The following is a 20,072-nucleotide window of genomic DNA, read 5'->3' on the forward strand; positions in this document are numbered from 1 at the left end:
TCAGCCTGCGATTTGATATTATTTATCTATCTATCTATCATGATAAACAACTATAAATAACTTTTATTTGATACATCAATCCTGGATAACGATATCTCTGTCGCAATTTTAAAATTTGTTCTGCTGTAAAGATTTATATTTTGAATTATATAAATAAAAGTATAAGGCCGATACATCCACGTAGTGTAATAAAAAAAAAGCTATAGTATTTAACCCCGGATTATTTACCCTTTTCATTAAAAACAAATATCCCACTTTTTACACATAGAACTACGTATCAAACTATTTAGACGGTGTTTATATTATAAACGTGACTGGCAAAAATTGTAAATGTAACATTGATGTAGACTAGGAATATGGCCGTGTCGGCAAAAGCTGGCGGAAAAATTTGGGCAATATAAAAGGTCCACACAGAGCCGTTATAAGCGCTACCCCACCAGCGTATAAATCTTGTGTTGGGGGGGGGGGGAGGTATATAGACAAAGTTCTTCAACAATTAACGGTCTCATCTGTAAATTTGACGGAAAAAAACCCTAACAACATTACATTTTATTTATCTGATTATTTTTTTTATGAGCTGTTATACGATAAACTTGCCCGGGCTGCCCCTCGGTGGGCCTGGGGCTAGGCTGATACTGCCCACCAAAGAAAAAAAGAGACTTTTTGACAATTCAATAAATCCATTAATTTAAATGTAGATTTGCTATGGACTAAATGATCGACAAAGAAATAGCTTTTGATTTTTATCGTTTAATTTTTTTATCTAACGGAAAATAACAAAAAGGGTAAAACGACACACTAATTCGACTACAAAATGTTTTGGCGATAAAATCTTTAATTTGCGAAGCACTGAACAGATGTCGAATTTTGAATTCTTTGATATGTAATTATACTTAGTTATTATGCGCACAGTTATGAGTACAATATCGATTATAAATTAAATCATATATAATTGAAATGAACTTACTTACAGTTTAGCAATACTCCTTTCATAAATTAGGAAAATCAATAAATCTGATTTGTTGATAATTTATACCAGACATGCAGACATGTTCGGGGTTTGTATACTATGTTGTTCGTTTTATTTTCAATTTAATTGAATGATCCAACTAAACATTTGTAATGTGATTTTGTGTGTGTAGTGGGGGGGGGGGGGCTATTTAAGGTCTTTACTTTAGGTTGGTCTCATTTTTTAGCCCCGCCTCGAAACACAGCCCCGTAATATTCAATTTAATACTCCTGTGGGGAAGAATGAATGGTCATTGCCTATAAAAGATTGCTTCTGGGAGTGAAAACAATAACGTATAACTATTTATATCCGCTAGAATATTTGAATAAATGTTATAGTATCTACAGCTCTGGGTAGTAGAAATTATAATGACATTATCGGTGAAATATTTATATTTCTATAATTTGTTTTAAATATTTTCAGATATTTTGTTTAACAGGTTTGTTGGTTTTAGTCAGTGCATGTGACGATGCTTGTACGGTAAGATTTCTTTACATTGGGTATAAGATGAGTACATATATTTCTAATCTATATTCGGCTGTTTGGAATAAATTTCAATGTTTTGACAATCATCATAAGTAGACAATGGCGAAATACAGTTTGTTGTCTCGTACGGCTTTTAAAATTAAAAATCTAGCACTGTGTTATGGCGATATATTATATCAGGGACGTATCTAGCGGGGGTGCCGGGGGTACATTGCACCCCCAGAAAAATAAGGCACCCCGAGAAATGGCGCCCCTCAAAAAAAAATGACAACCTTTCAATTATAAAATAATACACTTGATTATGATCACACAGTGATGCTCTTAAGACACTGATGAGTCGGTCGGTTTTAATGACACCCACACGCCAATAGGTACCTGATTCGTTTGCCCAGATCCAAACTTTCTTATATCACTTATGTGGAGGCTATGGGGCGCCACGCGTTTGGAAAACGCGTTTGCGGCAGCCTAATTTTCAAAATCTTCGGGGGGACACACATACACACACACCGCTGCGCGAGCGTCGCGCTCGCGGGCTCCCGCCTTCGCCGGTCGCCGCTCCGCGCTCAGTAACTCGGGCATTATATTGGCGCCCCACCACTCTGCTGCACCCCCACTTTTAAAATCCTACATACGGCCCTGTATTATATTCCAAATTCTAACTTGCTATCGTCTTATTTCTAACTTATATTCATATAATTTCTAGATTAAGACAATGTATAATCAAATTTCTTTATTTGTTCAGAGTTAATTTTAAATCTATTTTATCTTATTTCTATTATAAAGACGAAAACTGTCTTCTTCATTAACGTTTTACACGTTTAACATGAACATCAATCTGATTAAAATACTGGGGCCTGTTTCACGAAATTTTAACTAAGATAAAATCCCAATTTTAGTAATTTGATTGGATAATATTAGATTGATTTTAGTGCTTAGCCAATCAAAATTTGGATTTTATCTTCAGTTAAAATTTCGTGAAACAGGGTCCAGATCTATATTTCGTTTCGTTTTTTATACTTTCGCTGGCCTCTACTACATGAAGATCTGACCGGTTGTAGTGGAAGGCCGCGGTCATACGAGCGGCTTTTGACCCTATGACGTCAGACATTTTGTTAACCAATCAGCGTTGATGTTTCTAGTGTTAATGGAAACATATATGAAGATAAAATAAGATAATGAAAATTACAGTAAATTATATATTTAAGATACTGAAACATTTCAACATTTTTATAAAATCCGTGGGTGGGAGGGGGCCTGGTCACGGTGGCTAAGTGGGTAAGATGCTGGCTCGCTAGCCTGGAGGTCGGGTGTTCGATCCCTGCATTGGCCGAGTAAGTTCATCCAGATTTTCAGGCATGGTTCCCCCTTGTCAGGGCCTGACATAAAGACAGGGCCTGACAAGGACAGCTGTCTAGTCGTTCGGATGAGACGAAAAACCGAGGTCCCGTGTACACATTGGCGTGCACGTAAAAGATCCCTTGACAGTTGGAATTCGATATAAGAGTAGGCTGTAGTGCCGCTGTTCGGGCAAAATTTCCCTCATAGCACACTGCATGGCGTATGCCCTTCTTCATTATTCATTAGTCCAGTTCGGATCAGAAAAGTAGGACGTTAAACCCCATTTCATTTCATTTCTAGTGGGTTACCCACAGTTCCGTGCAACTCAAGCCAAAAACTCACAGTAACAAACAGCTGTAGTGAAATCACGGCGTTTTATCGAAATGGTAGGCTGAGTAGGGCCTACGTGTACATTTTAATCAGTTTTTAAATTTTAGTTTTAATTCATTTCTGATTGTCTTAAATAAATACCTAGTGTGTGAGTTGCGGCTTAATATTATAGGCCTAAGTAGGCGGTATCTAACATATAATGGACAAAATTAATTACAAAATGTTCATTGAATTCTATTTTTTTTTTTTTTTTTACTGTAAAACTACACTATATAACTGTACATTATAAGCCGAAGTCAAATGGTCCTTTAAGTACAAGTGGACGAAATACTAACAAATAAAATACCCCCGCCCCGCTCCGCTCCACCCCCATACAATCAGCCTTTAGTGTTACTATTTTTTTATAACAGGATCATGAATGTAACGGTGTAGGTACATGTAAATTAAAATATCATCATACAGACTGTATAGAACCACCATGTTTACAAGGCACCGTTTCTGCTACTTGTCTGAATCTTGGAAAAGATCGTGAGTATTTGATGTTTATTATTGGGGGAGATGAGAGTAGATGGGTAGTCTCATTATTAATACATGTACTTATATAAGTTCCAGTGGTGTTGTGCTGTGGCAACCACGTTCCCTTATTTTCTTTGGGAGTGGGGAGGGCTTTCCACCACTACTTCGAGTAAATAATCCAAATGTTCAGTTCTCTGGACGATATATGAGAAAAGAAAGCATTAGCTTTTGCAATTCTGAGGTTAGCCAGGCTATAAACTTTTAAATCAAATAAACCTTTAGCCCCCAACATCTGGACAACACTTACAAAATGTGTTCCCTCGTTTTTTTAGCATTACATTTTTGCTAGTAACTATATATGCGACCCCCTGTCTTCGCAGTACTCTTGAAGGATATGCACAGTACTTTCAAACGACATTGCTAATGGCTCGTCTACTAGGGGTACACGATCATTTATGATAAGAGTGTATGGGGGTCAGCGGATATTTTATCCTCCAGCTCAAATTGATTCTTTCTCATTTTTTTTCCAGCTGTAAATCCCTGTAAATATGGTACAGCTTTTATTGATGACAATAACCAACATCTGAACTGTAGTCAGAAAGATTTTGAATGTCCGCACGGTTCTGTATGTGAAACAGATCCAACTATAAACTGGGCATTATGCTGCTCCCGATGTTGTAAGTATAGCGAGTTTCTGACAGCAATATTATTTTATCAGTTGTCTATTATCCCGTTCTAAATACAACAAATAGATGTGCTTGGTCAAGAGAGGCAACTCTGTCTTCAACTCAAATCCATTATAATTATCCTGTAAAGTCTCATATTGTCGACCTAGTATTTACAGCACGCATTTTGTCCATTTGGATGCAAATCCTCTGTTCCTTTCTGAATAATGCCAATTTGTTATTATTGTTTTCAGTCAAATAACTTTTACATGTATTTAATTTTAGATAATCCTGGAAACTGTCCAGTTGTAAAGCAGAAACATACAGTTAGTTCACTCTGCATTGAAGAATGTGAGTTAGATGGCGACTGTGGAGCAGTGAAGAAATGTTGTTTCAATGGATGTGGACAAACCTGTGTATACCCAAATTTCACAAAAGGAAAATAACTTGAAAATATCTTTAATATTTTTAATGAAATAAATATTTCAGTTGATCTGTAATTGCATTGTTATGCTCTTGAATCCTCTGGTTTTGTCATTTGAGGGTGGGGTATATTATACTAGTAAACTTTGATCAAATCTGTAACTTAAACATACATTATGCAAGAGCTAAATCTGTCTATTGCAGGTCTTTCTTTAGGCCTGAAATGTTATCTAAATTATTAATTAGACATTAATTAACTTATCCCGACCATAATCAACTCTAGATGGCATCGCTAGTCTGCGATCTTAAGTGGATTGTGAGCCGATTTACTGCATAACTTTCATTCTCGATTAAAGGATTAAATGGATAATCAAGACTATGCTGTTTATCGTACTGACTTTAGTAATGATTACCGAGGCTAGGCAGAAATTTCATTCGTTTAGTTCTCGTTTCATAGTGGATCAATTTGAATGAAATTTTCAGCAAATTGCCTTTACGTTATCTAGTTTTTAACTATTATAGTGAGAACTGACAACTCATTATCGAATCTCCCATAATGTATCTTTAAGGGGCAATATGGGAGATTAGGTAGAGTTGAAAGTTCTCGTTGTTTAAGTTATCCAAAAAAAAAAAGAAGGAAATTTTAGGATTTTTGCTTCTACATTAATTTGGCATTTAAATGCAATTCAGTGAGTATGGCACTGGCCCACTAATCAGATCCCAGGTTCTATCACAGAGTCAGTCGAGGTTCCTCAGCTGTTTCCAACGTTGTTTTCTCCATGTTAGTGTTGCAGTTCTCTTGTATACACTGTATACCATTGGCAGCAGTTAGAGATATCCTGACATTTTGAGACTCACAATTGGGTTCTTTAGCTGTGGGAGGAAACCAAATGACCCAGAGAAAAGCCACAAGGTTGGACAGGTTACCCTTGTCAAACACAAGCAAGGAATCCCGAACCACACCACTTGACTCAATGACAGATTTAATGATCTAGTGCACTGCACTAAACCATTGCCCCCCACCTCACACTTTGAAATAAAGAGTAGGTTGTAGCTCCACTGTCCAGGCAATATTTCTCTAATGGCACATGCCCATCTTTATAAGCCCATTTCATTTAACCATAATTTTTCTAATCGATCAATGTGATTTATTTCTACCACCTTCACGTAAATCTGTCATCATTGGAAGTAACTTCAAGCAGTGCCGGATTAACCTTGTGGGGGGGCCATTGTCGTTTGTTCAAATTGTTCGTACTGACCGTGGATCGCACTAGTATGTACTCCGCCCCCTTCAGTGTCTGGGGCCCCCAATATCCCTTACTGCCCAGGGCCCCAATCATCGCTCCCTCAGCCCAGGTACTGGTTGGCTCCGTCCGGGATAAAATATTAGTATGACCCAGAATTGGGGGGGGGGGGGGAGGCCTAAATGTGGGGGGCCCGGGACATTTGGCCCACTTTGCCCCCCCTAGATCCGGTACTGACTTCAAGGAAGAGTGCAGGTATAATATATAATTTTTTTATTTTCACGTATTTTTCATAATTACATATAGTAACGGTTGACAAAAGGAACAGATATGCTCAACAAAGTTGATATTCCAAATTACTTTGATGACCCTTATACCATGGGAAACAACTCTTGAAACCTATTTAAGGAATATTTTCAGAATCCATAAGGATGATCAATAAACCACTACAACTGCTAAACATTTTCAGAAAATAACTTCAGAATAAAGTACAAATTAGACACAGTACTGTACTTTGATCAACAATCATAATAGTAAGGGGCAAAAAGTATGGAATTATTCTTGCCAAACAGTTTATTCCTGACAAATTTGTGAAAATCAGTTTGAAGAAATCAACACTGCAATGTATGTAGATACAAGTGAGGATAGACAGACAAGGATGACAATATACGCCTACATTAACACAGATAACTATGTCTTTAATTCACATTATTCACAGTGATACTTTGCCCCATCTTCTGTTAACAAATTTTCATACACTTTCTTCTCACATTTCACTAGTAAATGTTCAAAATATGCTGCTCAATGAACAAATACCAAAATTGTAGTATGTCCCTGTTCCTATTCAGCAGTTAAAAACAGTTCAATTTTCAAAATTTGTAACATTTTGTATTTGTAGATTGTAGACAGTAAACAGAAATGCTATATTTGTGGATTTTTTGTAGAATTAAGCATCTTGTGTTATGAGATCTCTTGCTGCTTGAAATGCTGCTATCATAGAAGACATCTGTATTTTTTCACTGGTACCTAAGGCTAGACGGTACCTGTAACATAATGAGGTATATTAAATAAAAATAATGCGACTATTCTCAATAAAATAATATAAAACGTTCCATCAAACTGTTATTTCTACAATATATGCTTAAGATGGCCTGTATTAGCTTTAGTTCATTTTCTAATATTCTGCTGAAATTGTTAGCAGTCGAAGATCAAAATTGAAATGGGACAGAAGTCAGAAGTGCTTTGATTAGAAAATAATTATGAAAGTGAAATAATATCAAAGATCAACATACTCTATATCCGCCATTTTTTCAAGCAGATGCATTTTAACTTTCACAGGTAGATCAACTGTAAAATATAAAATCCAAAATAAGATTTAAACATAAATCGAAAGGAATTGAAATTGGGTTTAACATCCTACTTTTCTGCTCGGACTGGGCTATAAATGAAGAAGGGCACACATCATGCAGAGTGATATGAGGGAAATTTTGCCTGGAATTCCAACTGTAAAGGATTCTTTTATGTGCAAGCCTATGTGTACACAGGACTTAACCTTTTAGTTGTCGTGTCAGGCCCTCCGTCCTACATGTACAATGTGGAACCGCTGGAAAATCATGATGAACTTACTTTGCCAACACTGGGATCGAACACAAGACCTCCAGGTTAACATGCCAATGCCTTACTCACTGAGCCACCACAGCGTCCTAAACATAAATCACTTTTGTTATCCCAAGGCAGTTACGTATGGGAAAAGAACATTTCACTTTTAATTTATATACACTGAGGATAAGTGGAGGGGACGCAATGACATGCTACGTGGGACAGCCTCACGAGTTTAGAGTTTTTGCATGCCTTCTCAAGTTTTTGACAAGTTACATGTTCAGATTCTGAACTTTAATGCTTCACAAACATTGGTCAACCAGTGGCAAACATATACCATGGTTCAGATATGCTACTAATTGACTCTTAGCATGTTCCACACAGCCCCAAATTCATCGGCGCCAGGAGGTGCCATACTATATTTTATTGTAACATAAAAGATTTAAAAACAGCCTACTTCTATGTACATATTGATGTATTTCTGTAAGAACATCTTGTAACGCTAAACCCTTTGCTGTTTTAACTTCTGTTAAATCTACATCACATGTTAAAGATTAATGAAATGAATAAGGGGGTGGGGCAGGGTGCTGAAGTGAAAATGAAGAGGATAGGGTGATGTTTAAAGATGTGTTATGTAAGAGCTGAATCTTCCAATTGCAGGTCTTCATGGCTCGAAATGTTTGCCTGTCTACTTGTCACCAACAGGCGATTTTATGTCTGACAGCATGCAAGTAAAACTATCTGTCACTTGCGACAGGTGGATAAAATTTTACTTGATTTTCAGTAAATTGACTTAAGACCACAATAATCACATCCACGTCACATACATTTAATTATTCGTTTCTAAATGCTAGAATTAAGCACAGAAATACTCCATTTGCACTGTTTCCAATTCGCTCTGTCGTACAGTTACTAACACAGTTGGAAGTAGCCAATTTTATAACAACAAATTTCACACCGTCTAAGCTTGTTTTCATCTGCTTGACACTAGGTTATAGCATTATGAAGTGTTATATCTAAATAAATTAAAACGCATCCCCTGAGTCATCTGACCTAATTCTACCGTAGTAAAATAGTGGTGGCTGGAATGGAAATGCACACAGTTCAGAACCTGGTGTATTTAATCATTTAAAAACTATAAAACAGTTTCCATAAATAAAGGCTTTGAATAATTTACTAGAAAATTTGACAAAATCAAATAAGTAGGTCGGAAAAATATTTCACATATAAATTTATTTATAGGGTAAATATAGACAGGATGTGAGAAAGGAATTCCAGGGGGCATTACCTGTATTCCGTACATGGTACATGTAAATATGGTGCCATGCAGAGCCACAGGTGTCCAGTTGTGTTTTGATATTAAATTTATTACGGATATTTTAGAATCTGAATTCTACACTTACATGCAGAGCCACAGGTGTCCAGTCGTTTTTTGATATTAAATTTATTACAGATATTTTAGAATATGAATTCTACACCTCAACGGCGAAGTATTCAATTTAGCACACAAGTTTAATAACATGATACTTGCTGTAATTCACATGGATACAGGTTATAGAATTGCATGAATCTTCGAGTCGCTGATGAGGCAAAGCAGATTGGCAGAATTTCAAAAATTTTAGGTGTTCCAATGTCGAAAAAAGTGAAGGTTTCATATTACGATATTTATATGGAGCAATGTATCTAAAGAGTGTTTGTGTACCTACATGTATGGATAATGTGTGATGTGATTTGTCTTTGATAATTGAGAGTGACAGGTTAGTTACTGAAGCGACCAGTATGAAGATTTCAAGGACTGGTCTTTCTTTTGACTTCAAATGTTATATAAACTTTTATTTAGAGATATATTAACATGACAAGCCTATAATCAACTCTCTAGACAATCGTATGGCTGAGATTTAAATGGATTTAAACAACCGTGAGATTTAAAAATTTAACAATAAAATGAACAATTGATACTGAGTCTCGGTTGTCAAGTACCGTTGCCGAGATAATGAATGATCTACTGTCATAACTTCGCTCAGAATAAAGTAATTCGAATGAAATTTTCAACATGTTCATTTTTCATTATCTTCTTTTGAACTATAATAGAAAGAATGTCCAGCTCTTTATCTAAATCTTACATAATGCATCTTTAAATATTGTGTCAATAAAACCATGAAAGTTTAACTCATTTCTTACTAGTGTTACTACCCAAAAAAGCCATTTTCTGACTTAATGGAGTACATCTCATTACTCTAATCTTGGGATGCAGAACAATCCATGTTTTTCATAACTCTGTTGAGAGGCAATATTTCATAGTATTATATCAAGGTGCTCTCTTGATCAATGGATGCTTTTCAACTATGTTGAGAGGCAATTTATCATAATACCACATCACAGTGCACTCTCTGCAGATACTTTTAAAAGGATACTTTTATAAGCTGTTGTAAAATTTTCATTAAGTATCCAGTTGACTATATTTTCAATATCACGTCTTAATGGATGTCCTACACAGGTATATACATTATCTTCATTTACTTCATCAAATGCCATAGACGTACTCTGTAACAAAAACATGCATTAAATTAACAATTTCTACAGAAAATGGACAAACATTAGAAACGGGAACAAAAGGGAAAATGGCAACACTACCTTAGAAGAGTAGCAGGGGCTGGACAGATCGGTAGATCTGTGAAGCTCATGTAGCTGCTGGATGAAACGATGATGCCGGCAGAAAGAGTAGACATCAATAGATATTTCGAAATCACCGCCCAACATTAGAAACAGGAAACAAGAGGGAAAATGACAACACTACCTTAGAAGAGTAGCAGGGGCTAGACAGACCGGTAGATCTGTAAGCTCATGTAGCTTCTGGATGAAAACGATGATGCCAGCAGAAAAGAGTAGACATCAATAGATATTTCGAAATCACCGCCCAACATTAGAACAGGAAACAAGAGGGAAAATGACAACACTACCTTAGAAGAGTAGCAGGGGCTGGACAAATCAGTAGATCTGTGAAGCTCATGTAGCTGCTGGATGAAAACGATGATGCCAGCAGAGAAGAGTAGACATCAATAGATATTTAAAAATCCTCACTCAACGGTAGTACAAAAACTAAGTATAAATGAGAGGAGGTTTATTTGTCTCATCTTAACGTTTCAAGCTAAAAGACCGTTAATGATCAAATAACACGAAAACATTATAAGATGAATAACCTTCCTCTCACTTCTACCTAAACTCAGTTTTACTACAGGTACTTTACTAAATGCCACTTAAAGATTATGTTCAACGTCAGTATGGGGATGTGGTAGTTAAGTGTGTTCGTCAGATTAGTAAACTTGAAGAAAAATATATAAGAGTGTGTAATAATTTAACTTTCCTCATGAGATGCAGAGACAGTGACACTGTGCCACAAGGGTTAAAACTTAAGGGTCCAGTTAATTCGAATGCTGCTCATAAGATCCTTCTACAAGCCAGTAAATCCTTAGTCCGTGAAAGAATACAGCACCACCGGAACACCAAACACCAACTATTGTGTTGTTTTTGCTTAATCTTTTACTTCTTAATGTTATTATTATTTAATTTTTGTAAATGGCTTCATCATGAACTCTTATATATTAAATCCAAGTTTACTAAATGTCATTGTGCTTGATAACGATAAGAGGATACTTGTCGAAACGTCGTGCTAATAGAATAAAACCAGTGATTGTTTCCCATAAAAATTGTGTTCTGTTATTGTGTACCCCAATCACTAAATGCCACTTAAAGATTATGTTCAACGTCAGTATGGGGATGTGGCAGTTAAGTGTGTTCGTCAGATTAGTAAACTTGAAGACAAATATATAAGAGTGTGTAATAATTTAACTTTCCTCATGAGATGCAGAGACAGTGACACTGTGCCACAAGGGTTAAAACTTAAGGGTCCAGTTAATTCGAATGCTGCTCATAAGATCCTTCTACAAGCCAGTAAATCCTTAGTCCGTGAAAGAATACAGCATCACCGGAACACCAAACACCGACTATTGTGTTGTTTTTGCTTAATCTTTTACTTCTTAATGTTATTATTATTTAATTTTTGTAAATGGCTTCATCATGAACTCTTATATATTAAATCCAAGTTTACTTAATGTCATTGTGCTTGATAACGATAAGAGGATACTTGTCGAAACGTCGTGCTAATAGAATAAAACCAGTGATTGTTTCCCATAAAAATTGTGTTCTGTTACTTGGCAGTTAACTGATAAGACCATCTTTACCCCGATACAGAAATGAAATGGGGTTTAATGTCCTACTGTTTTGCAGAGACTGGGCTAATGAAGACGGACCCCAAAAAGGACTAATCCTCAAAGTTTGACAGTCAGGAATTGAACTCTGTATAATGAGTATGAGTACATGTACATTTATCAGTCAGAAACAATCACTCCTAAAGATGTGATCATAATCTGCTAAGAACTTCCTCTGGAATGTGATAACAAGTAAGTGTCGCCAGACAGGAGCAATAACAACATACAACTACATTGACATGTGGGCTTAGAATAATTACCTGTAATATATTTAATGCTTTTCTCATGTCACCTGATGCTAAAGTCACACATGCTTTCATTCCATCAGATGATACTTTTATTCTGGATTTAAGAAAATAAGCAAACAATGAGGTTGATGTCCCCACCCGAAATCCATAAATAAATAGATGACACATATTGATTAATTGCACATTGCTCTTTATCAAAAGTATTGAGCAATCAAACTGATTATCTATACTTAGTCTAAGCATAAAATGTTCACAATCAAACTCGGTCAAGGTTTTAAAGTACATGGTAGTGAAACTATACTATGTTTCATCACTCTCCATTAGTTAGAAAGTTATCTTATCCCAAAGCATCAACCAATGAAATGACTTAGCTCTGCTTAGCTTTAGAGGGTCAGGGAATCGTTAATCTTTGAACTCAGTCAAGACATTCAACTAATGAACATTAACATCAAGTTTAAACATTTTACCTCAATTAAAAGCAGAGTTATGTTCCAAAGTTTTGACCAATCAAGTTGCTTTCAATATTTCGCTTGCTCGTAGGGGTCTTTAGCAGTGGGAGGAAACCGGAAGACACTAAGAAAACCCACAAGGTTGGACAGGCGACCCTACTCCTGGTCACAGGGGATTCGAAACAATGCCAGTTGACTCAATGACAGGCCTTATGATACAGCGCGCACGTGCTAACCATTCGGCCATCCAACCCCCCTAGCAGTAAGTAGGAACCTGAGAACCTACAATAGACTAAAATCCAAGAAGGCTGCAATGCCAAAAAAACACACATTTTTTTCCAAATGATCTTGAACAATTCTTTTGACTACTTAATCACCTAATCTAACTAGAACTGATCAATGACATGGAACTTACGCTTCTTGACCTGTAACATATTCTAATCTAGGTACCATCTGATCTGTTGTAAGCGGACCAAAGCGGAATCGTGTACATCTCGACTGTAGAGCTGGTATTATCTTTGATAAATAATTACAGATTATACAAAATCTTGTATTCTCCGTAAATTTTTCTATCACTGAAATATAAATGTTTAAGAATGAATGAATGGTTATTTAGAGACTAAGAGGTAAATGAGTCCAGAAATTACTAAGACAAGGAGATGATGGAGTCTGATGTCTTCCCACTAAACAATATGTTAAAGGGTTAATACATACCCAGAAAATTTCAATATATTCATTTTTCATTATCTATATTTTACCTTTTATAGCAAGAACAGCCAGCTCTTTATCTAAATCTTACATAATGCACCTTTAATATAGTAATGCTTTAATAATGTTGTATCCATATATACCAACATGTTTGAAGTTTTAATCATTATTAATTTGTTTACCTCTTCTTAAAGCATTTTGTGCATCATTGGTCATAGCATCAGCTTCATCTAATATAACAATCTTAAAACCAGACCTGTTTATAAAATTAACTGTTATCAAAAATAATGTCATCTACCTCATGAATAAATCATAAGTGCAAAATTATAGGGTCCCAATTTCCGTTTTTTTGTGTATATGCAGATACAAACTGATATAAATATGCACATTACTGGAAAGAAACAGAAACAAAAATGAAATGGGATTCAACGTCCTAATTTTCTACCTATGCAGAAGGGCATATGCCATGCAGTTTGTTATTAGGGAAATTTTGCCCTATGGCAGCTCTACGATCTACTTTTATTTCGAATTCCAACTGTAAAGGGTTCTTTTACATGCACCGCAATGTGCACACAAGACCTTGGTTTTCCACCCATCCTTGCCAGGTTCTCCATACTTCACCACACCGGAAAATCATGAGAAACTTTCTCAGCTAACAACGGGATCCAACCCAGGACCTCCAGGTTTCTAGAAAGAAATAAGACCTTGAATCTGAAATATTTTGAGCTACTGGTTCCTGGGGTTTTCTCATGTATGGATTAACATCATCATACCAAATTATACGTAAATCTTTACCAAAATAGATCAATTATGGTAGGTTTATAAAACTGAATAACCCTAAAGCAAATTCATTACTCACTTAAATATGGTTCTTGTACTAGCAAAGCTTAGAACTTGTCCTCTTACAATGCCAATACCTCGATCATCTGATGCATTTAACTGAAATATGATATAAACATTAACAGTTTCATGCTTCATTTAGTGCTATAGGAATCCCTTGCAAACTAAATGTTTCAATGCCATTCAGTATTTACAAAGTTATGATCAATTGAAATTTTATCTATCTATGCTGTTTGAGAGAAACAAGACGCTGCCATCTTTTATTGGTTGGGTTGAAATATGACATAAACATTAAAGATTTGATGCATCATTTAGTGCTATAGGAATCCCTTGAAAACCAAATGTTTCAATTCCATTCAGTATTTACAAAGTTATGATCAATTGAAATTTTATCTATCTATGCTACTTGAGAGAAACAAGACACTGCCATCTTTTATCAGGTAGGGTTGAAACTTGATGCACTTAGTTAAAATCCAATTGAATCCAAACCGGGGGTTATCTAGCATTGGTATTTTATTTATTTTTTTTAATTATTTTGATTGAGGAATTAAAAGAACAACCAGCTTCAAGTCTCATCCCTAAACATATTGAAGGATGTTGATAACATAAATAAATTTTACCTCCAACACCATGGAGTTAAATTCTTTTGGTGAATAAATTTGTTTGGCTACAGCTAAAATGGTAGATGTTTTGCCAGTTCCTGGAGGCCCATAAAATAACAGATGTGGAAGTCGATCTTCTTTTACAAATTTACTAACTGAAAGTAGAAAAATATTAATCCAATATGAAGGCATATTAATTACTAGTTTCATACATATATGTACATAAGAATTTTCAATGTAGGTGTATCATTGACTTACTTGTATCCCATTTATATTAACAAATTCTGATTAGAATCTAATATAAGTACGCCCTTTTAATAACTCATACTATGTTGTCTCACTAATTTCATATAAAACAATTCATTCCTTTTGTTTTACCAGGTTTTACCCACATAGTCAAACACCTTGTAGTTCTACTATCAATTTATTTATTTCGAAAAAAAAGATGAAAAAAAAAGGCTACTACTGAATCATTAATTTATACGAAATTTAGCAAATTAATAAAGACATTGACAGAGTTCCATTTAAAGAGTTTGTATATGAAATCAACACACACAATTACATACTTCATAATCAGTTTAAAAATAGATTATATATAGTTACTTGTATTAATAATATCAGCATGAGATATTAGATCATCTAACTGTTTTGGTCTGTATTTTTCTACCCTGCAAAAAATATTACTTATTTACTTGGAAAACAATTATATTTCATTACATACCATTAATACATTTGGAATGTGTCTTTAAAAGCCAAGATTTATTGCATCTAATTATCAATAAAAAGAATGATTTTAACACCTCCAAAGATGAATTAATTATAATATATTTTGGAAAAAAGTGCCCTTCTTGTTTACTGTTAGGCACAAAACATTGTGAGAAAACCAAGCACTGTATAAATAAAACATTATAAAATGATATTCAAGGTGTCATAAATTTTGATCATTTTCGATGTGGGAGTACTGGGAGTCTAATCATTAATTTACTACTACTAGGCATGAACAAGACCCTACTTTACTTTCAGGAACTGGAATGCAGATGATTTGCTGGAAGAATGTACCAAACAAGAAAGTCATTTTGTTACTTTGTGTCAATTTTTGGTGCATGGGGTACAAAAGATATAGCCTGCATGTGGGGCTATAAGTCTATTAAAAGAAACACTTATTCATGTTCTTATTTCTAGTTTCGTTTTTCATTGTGGTCAAGGGCGGGGCCCAAATAAAAAGGTAAACAAATCTTCAATGAAATATTAATGATTACACAACAAGCCTCGAGATTGTCAGGTCGTGTTTCGTACTGACACCATTCGAGCACAATAAATAACAATATACCATGGAAGATTTGGATTCGATATGTTATCTTTGATAGACATAACTTCTTGATATTATTATCTGCACAAGAGAAATCTGGAAATTTCGCGGGAACCTGTCAGATATCTCGCGCATTGTCACGTGACCACGGGATCAGGAATTTCCAATATGGCCGAAGCTGAAATTGGTTCAGGACTGTCAAGCAATTTCACGAATTTCTTGGGTTGTTAATGTATCTGATACGACAACTATTACGTAATAGAACTATACTTTAGCTAAATATGATCACAGAATTGCCACAAACATAAGAATTATCAAAATGATAAATGATGGTGGCCAAGAAGATTGCGTAGAGCAAGCTCTCACGACTTGTAAAATGGTGCAATTTATGATAGACTTCACAGCTAAACAGTTGTTAGGTTTGAGAACAGAATGTAAAAAAACAGAAGAAATTACGCAAAAAGAAATAAGAGATACGGAGGTATAGCACTTATACAATCTGTTATGATATTTACCCACTTTAGTCAACCAAATCCTTCTATAAAGAAGACAGACAGTATTATTGGCATTCATAAATAATGATTCATCTCCTGAAAATAAGAAATTTGACCAACAACAAAAAATAACCCTTAAAAAAACACACACACATAGAGAAAACCATGACAATTCCATTAGCCCAGTTTTTTAAAGATTTGTATTATTTGTAATAATATCTTCTTTATTGTTGTTAATCCTAACTACCACAGTACCTATTGTCATTCTTTATTTTGCACTTAGATGCCTTTATCCTTGAAACTTTTTGACCTTATTTTGCTATCAATTTATCAGACTAGATACATATAAGTCTTATTTATTATATGTGGTTTAATGGTCGAGAGCGAGACATTAAGATTAAGTAATATAATAAAACAACACAAGGGACTTCAGACCCGAGTTGTTGCTTCAATATATATTACGCAATGTCTTAAGCTCAAGACCATTATTAAACAACTTAAAATACAGACACTCGCACATGCTTTGCAATGAAATATGTCATGCGCGTTCGAAATTTGGACTAGACTAGTATCAATAATGTACACTTGGCACATTTCCGTATTTTAAATACCGTAATATGAATCACATGCTCCTATGTATAACTATCATTCCAATGTTATATTGATGTCCCTTATAAATTGTTTTGGATTTCGATCATCTGGGAGAGAAAAGGTCATTTGTGATCCACTTAAAGGAGAATACTACCGAAAAAAGTTGTTTTAATATGAAAAATAATGTTACTATTAGAATATTTTTGACCCTACAAAATTTTAAAAGTCATTATGAATATTTTTACAAAGGAAAAATATACCCAAAAAACCTGAATTGACATTTATGCATATCTGCAGCCTCGTTTTAATTTTTTCCTTCTGTCAGACGACAGACGTGAATTTCCCTGTAGAAGGCGTTTGCAACTGAGCACTGCATCCCGTTGGTGATGTACTAATAGCACCAACAATAAATCAGGAAGCACATGTGATTTTCTAAAAATTTCCAAGCAAGGCAAACGCAGAAAGGTCTGGACACAGCGGTGTCGACGAGGTCAGAGGGGTCTCCATCAAAACACGCTTCTCTTTGTTCGGAGCATTTTGAGTTACCTGCTTGTGAACGTGAATAAATAATATTATTCTGTCGATCCAAGCTAACAGTTATGTTATCTTTCTATGTTAAAACTGTACATAGTTCTATGGTGAAACCGACACGCTTTCATAATCTAGCAATAGAAGTGACTGATGTAACCATAGCAACAAAATGTAAATTAATATCCCCTTTTCGAAGCATCTTCTGCGTAAGTAGTAGGTGTAGGCCTATGTCGATGATTTTTGCAGTCAATCATAGATAGTTCTAGATGTGGAAGTCCGTCAGATTTAACTAGGAAAATGATAGCTACAATATTGTACCCGCGTCCTGTCTTATCTGCGGCTACAATTGATACACAATTCGAGGCTGGAGCAAGACAGAAGACATCAGTAGTGGAACCTATTTCTAGGAAAATGAGTGTGATAGAAATTTTTCTCAGCAATAAGACTATACGTGACCCTCGTTTTTCAATTGTCGCACAAAGAAAGTAGGCTAGGGCATATAATACTGTATTACCCTATGGCTAGGGTAAATTTATTGGAATTAATAGTTTTTCTCTGATATATTTTAGCCGATGAAGCGTGAACATCAATAAATAAAGCGAAAAGTTATCGAGAATCAAAGGACTGTGATAAGACAAGGTACTATGACCTAGTCTGAACACAGCCTGCAGCGATTGTTCTTCTTTGATAGAAATGGTAGAATGTTCCGAACCATCGTCGTCACTGTTGTTGATCGCATTTCTATTTGGCTCATACTGATAGGGAAGAACATTTGGGGCGAAATCAATGTTTGACAAGCTGTCACTTTCTGCCGATGCCATATTGAAATATACATCGACTGCTACACGAGTGTCGTCTCTTACGTCATGTCACATGATTTAGCGTCAGCTCATTATAATTGTTGGGTGTTTCTGTAATTGCGTAAATCCATGTTTTTTTAACGTTATTTGTTACTAATAAAACTTTAAAAAAAAAAAAAAAAAAAAATCATACTGAAGTGTGTTACACAATGAACTAAGTAAATGATAAAATTAAACTTTTTTTACTACAGCATTCTCCTTTAATTCAATTTTAAATGAGAAGTTTTTAGTTGTCACCAGGATATAGGTTATAATTATATTTATGAACACTACATCATCATGTAATCAGTCAAGTGTAGAATGTATAAATTTTACTTTATAAATTGCTTAATTCCTCTTAATTAAACAGTAGGCTAATATGTTAATAAAAATTCACATAAATCATCTCTATTCAATGTTCATCAAATTGGTATGATCATACACAGGACACAATTATATGAAATGCAATTATTGTTTATTACTGATTCTGTAGTCGTTATCAAGCAAATGATACAATTATATTAGGGTAGAAAATAAAATTAACTTTTTAGTCAAATTTGATTGATTTGTTTTCCAAAGTGCTTATCTGTCTACTTCTGAATTTTATGACTTGTAGATACAGCCAGTGTTGAGAAATGTCTGATTTTTTTTTGTTCCCCTGTCTAGGCTTTAAGCAATATTCGAAACCAAAATAACTTAGTAACCCAACTTTTGCTTAATCCAGGGGCGTACATTATTCCAAAATGTATCTTTTTTGTATGCCCACATTTTCATTTGGACATATATTGTCGTCGCATCCGTCCGCCTGTCGGTCCGTCCACAATATAGGTCTATCTTCCAAAGATCTCTGGTCCTTTCGAAAGTGGCATGTATTGCACCGTCAACTTCATGGATTATGGCCCCTAATTGCACGAAAAATCACTTTTTTAGCTTTTGGACACTCTAAGAGTCTAATTTTATGACTTGTAGATACAGCCAGTGTTGAGAAATGTCTGATTTTTTTTGTTGCCCTGGTCCTTTCGAAAGTGGCATGTATTGCACCGTAACTTCATGGATTATGGCCCCTGATTGCACGAAAAATCACTTTTTTAGCTTTTGGACACTCTAAGAGTCTAATTTTATGACTTGTAGATACAGCCAGTGTTGAGAAATGTCTGATTTTTTTTGTTCCCCTGTCTAGGCTTTAAACAATATTCGAAACCAAAATAACTTAGTAACCCAACTTTTGCTTAATCCAGGGGCGTACATTATTCCAAAATGTATCTTTTTTATATGCCCACATTTTCATTTGGACGTATATTGTCGTCGCATCCGTTCGCCTGTCGGTCCGTCCAATTAAAAAAAAAACATTCAGACGTATCACGGTTACATCAATTTCGTGGAAATCAGACCAAAACTGCCGGACGAAATGGCTGCCCCTCATACACAAATAGTGTAAATACATGTATATGGTATATCAAGGTTGTGGACCCTCTAGGATTCACAATTTTGATGAAACTTGAAATATATCTTTGTAAACCAAAGATCTTGGTTCCTGTCGATATACGCGCATATTGGATCGTAACTTCCTGAATTATGGCCCT

At 35.2% G+C, this 20,072-nt stretch overlaps 1 protein-coding gene and 1 long non-coding RNA gene across 3 annotated transcripts; one reads left to right on the plus strand and one right to left on the minus strand.

Annotated features, from left to right (window-relative positions):
- Window positions 1-960: 960 nt before the first annotated feature.
- On the plus strand, window positions 961-4,844 carry LOC126824634 (uncharacterized). The gene is made up of 5 exons (XR_007681586.2): window positions 961-1,058; window positions 1,433-1,489; window positions 3,574-3,691; window positions 4,210-4,356; window positions 4,630-4,844. It is a non-coding gene; the product is annotated as an uncharacterized LOC126824634 (long non-coding RNA).
- A 1,425-nt stretch (window positions 4,845-6,269) lies between these two features.
- Window positions 6,270-16,174, minus strand: LOC126823407 (replication factor C subunit 5). Of its 2 annotated transcripts, none has more exons than XM_050552235.2 (11): window positions 16,056-16,174; window positions 15,329-15,393; window positions 14,744-14,880; window positions 14,143-14,222; window positions 13,466-13,539; window positions 12,991-13,150; window positions 12,139-12,220; window positions 10,025-10,154; window positions 8,068-8,145; window positions 7,304-7,358; window positions 6,270-7,054 (listed from the first exon to the last, which is right to left on the minus strand). In XM_050552235.2, the coding sequence occupies exons 1-11, from the start codon at window positions 16,094-16,096 to the stop codon at window positions 6,958-6,960; spliced, it is 999 nt and encodes a 332-aa protein (XP_050408192.2). In that variant the 5' UTR covers window positions 16,097-16,174; the 3' UTR covers window positions 6,270-6,957. The 2 variants fall into 2 exon arrangements, with proteins under 2 accessions (XP_050408192.2, XP_055957625.1); XM_056101650.1 differs by having other exon boundaries at window positions 15,985-16,073.
- Window positions 16,175-20,072: the final 3,898 nt, after the last annotated feature.

Source organism: Patella vulgata, chromosome 6 (assembly GCF_932274485.2).
Source record: "Patella vulgata chromosome 6, xgPatVulg1.2, whole genome shotgun sequence".
NCBI lineage: Eukaryota > Metazoa > Mollusca > Gastropoda > Patellidae > Patella > Patella vulgata.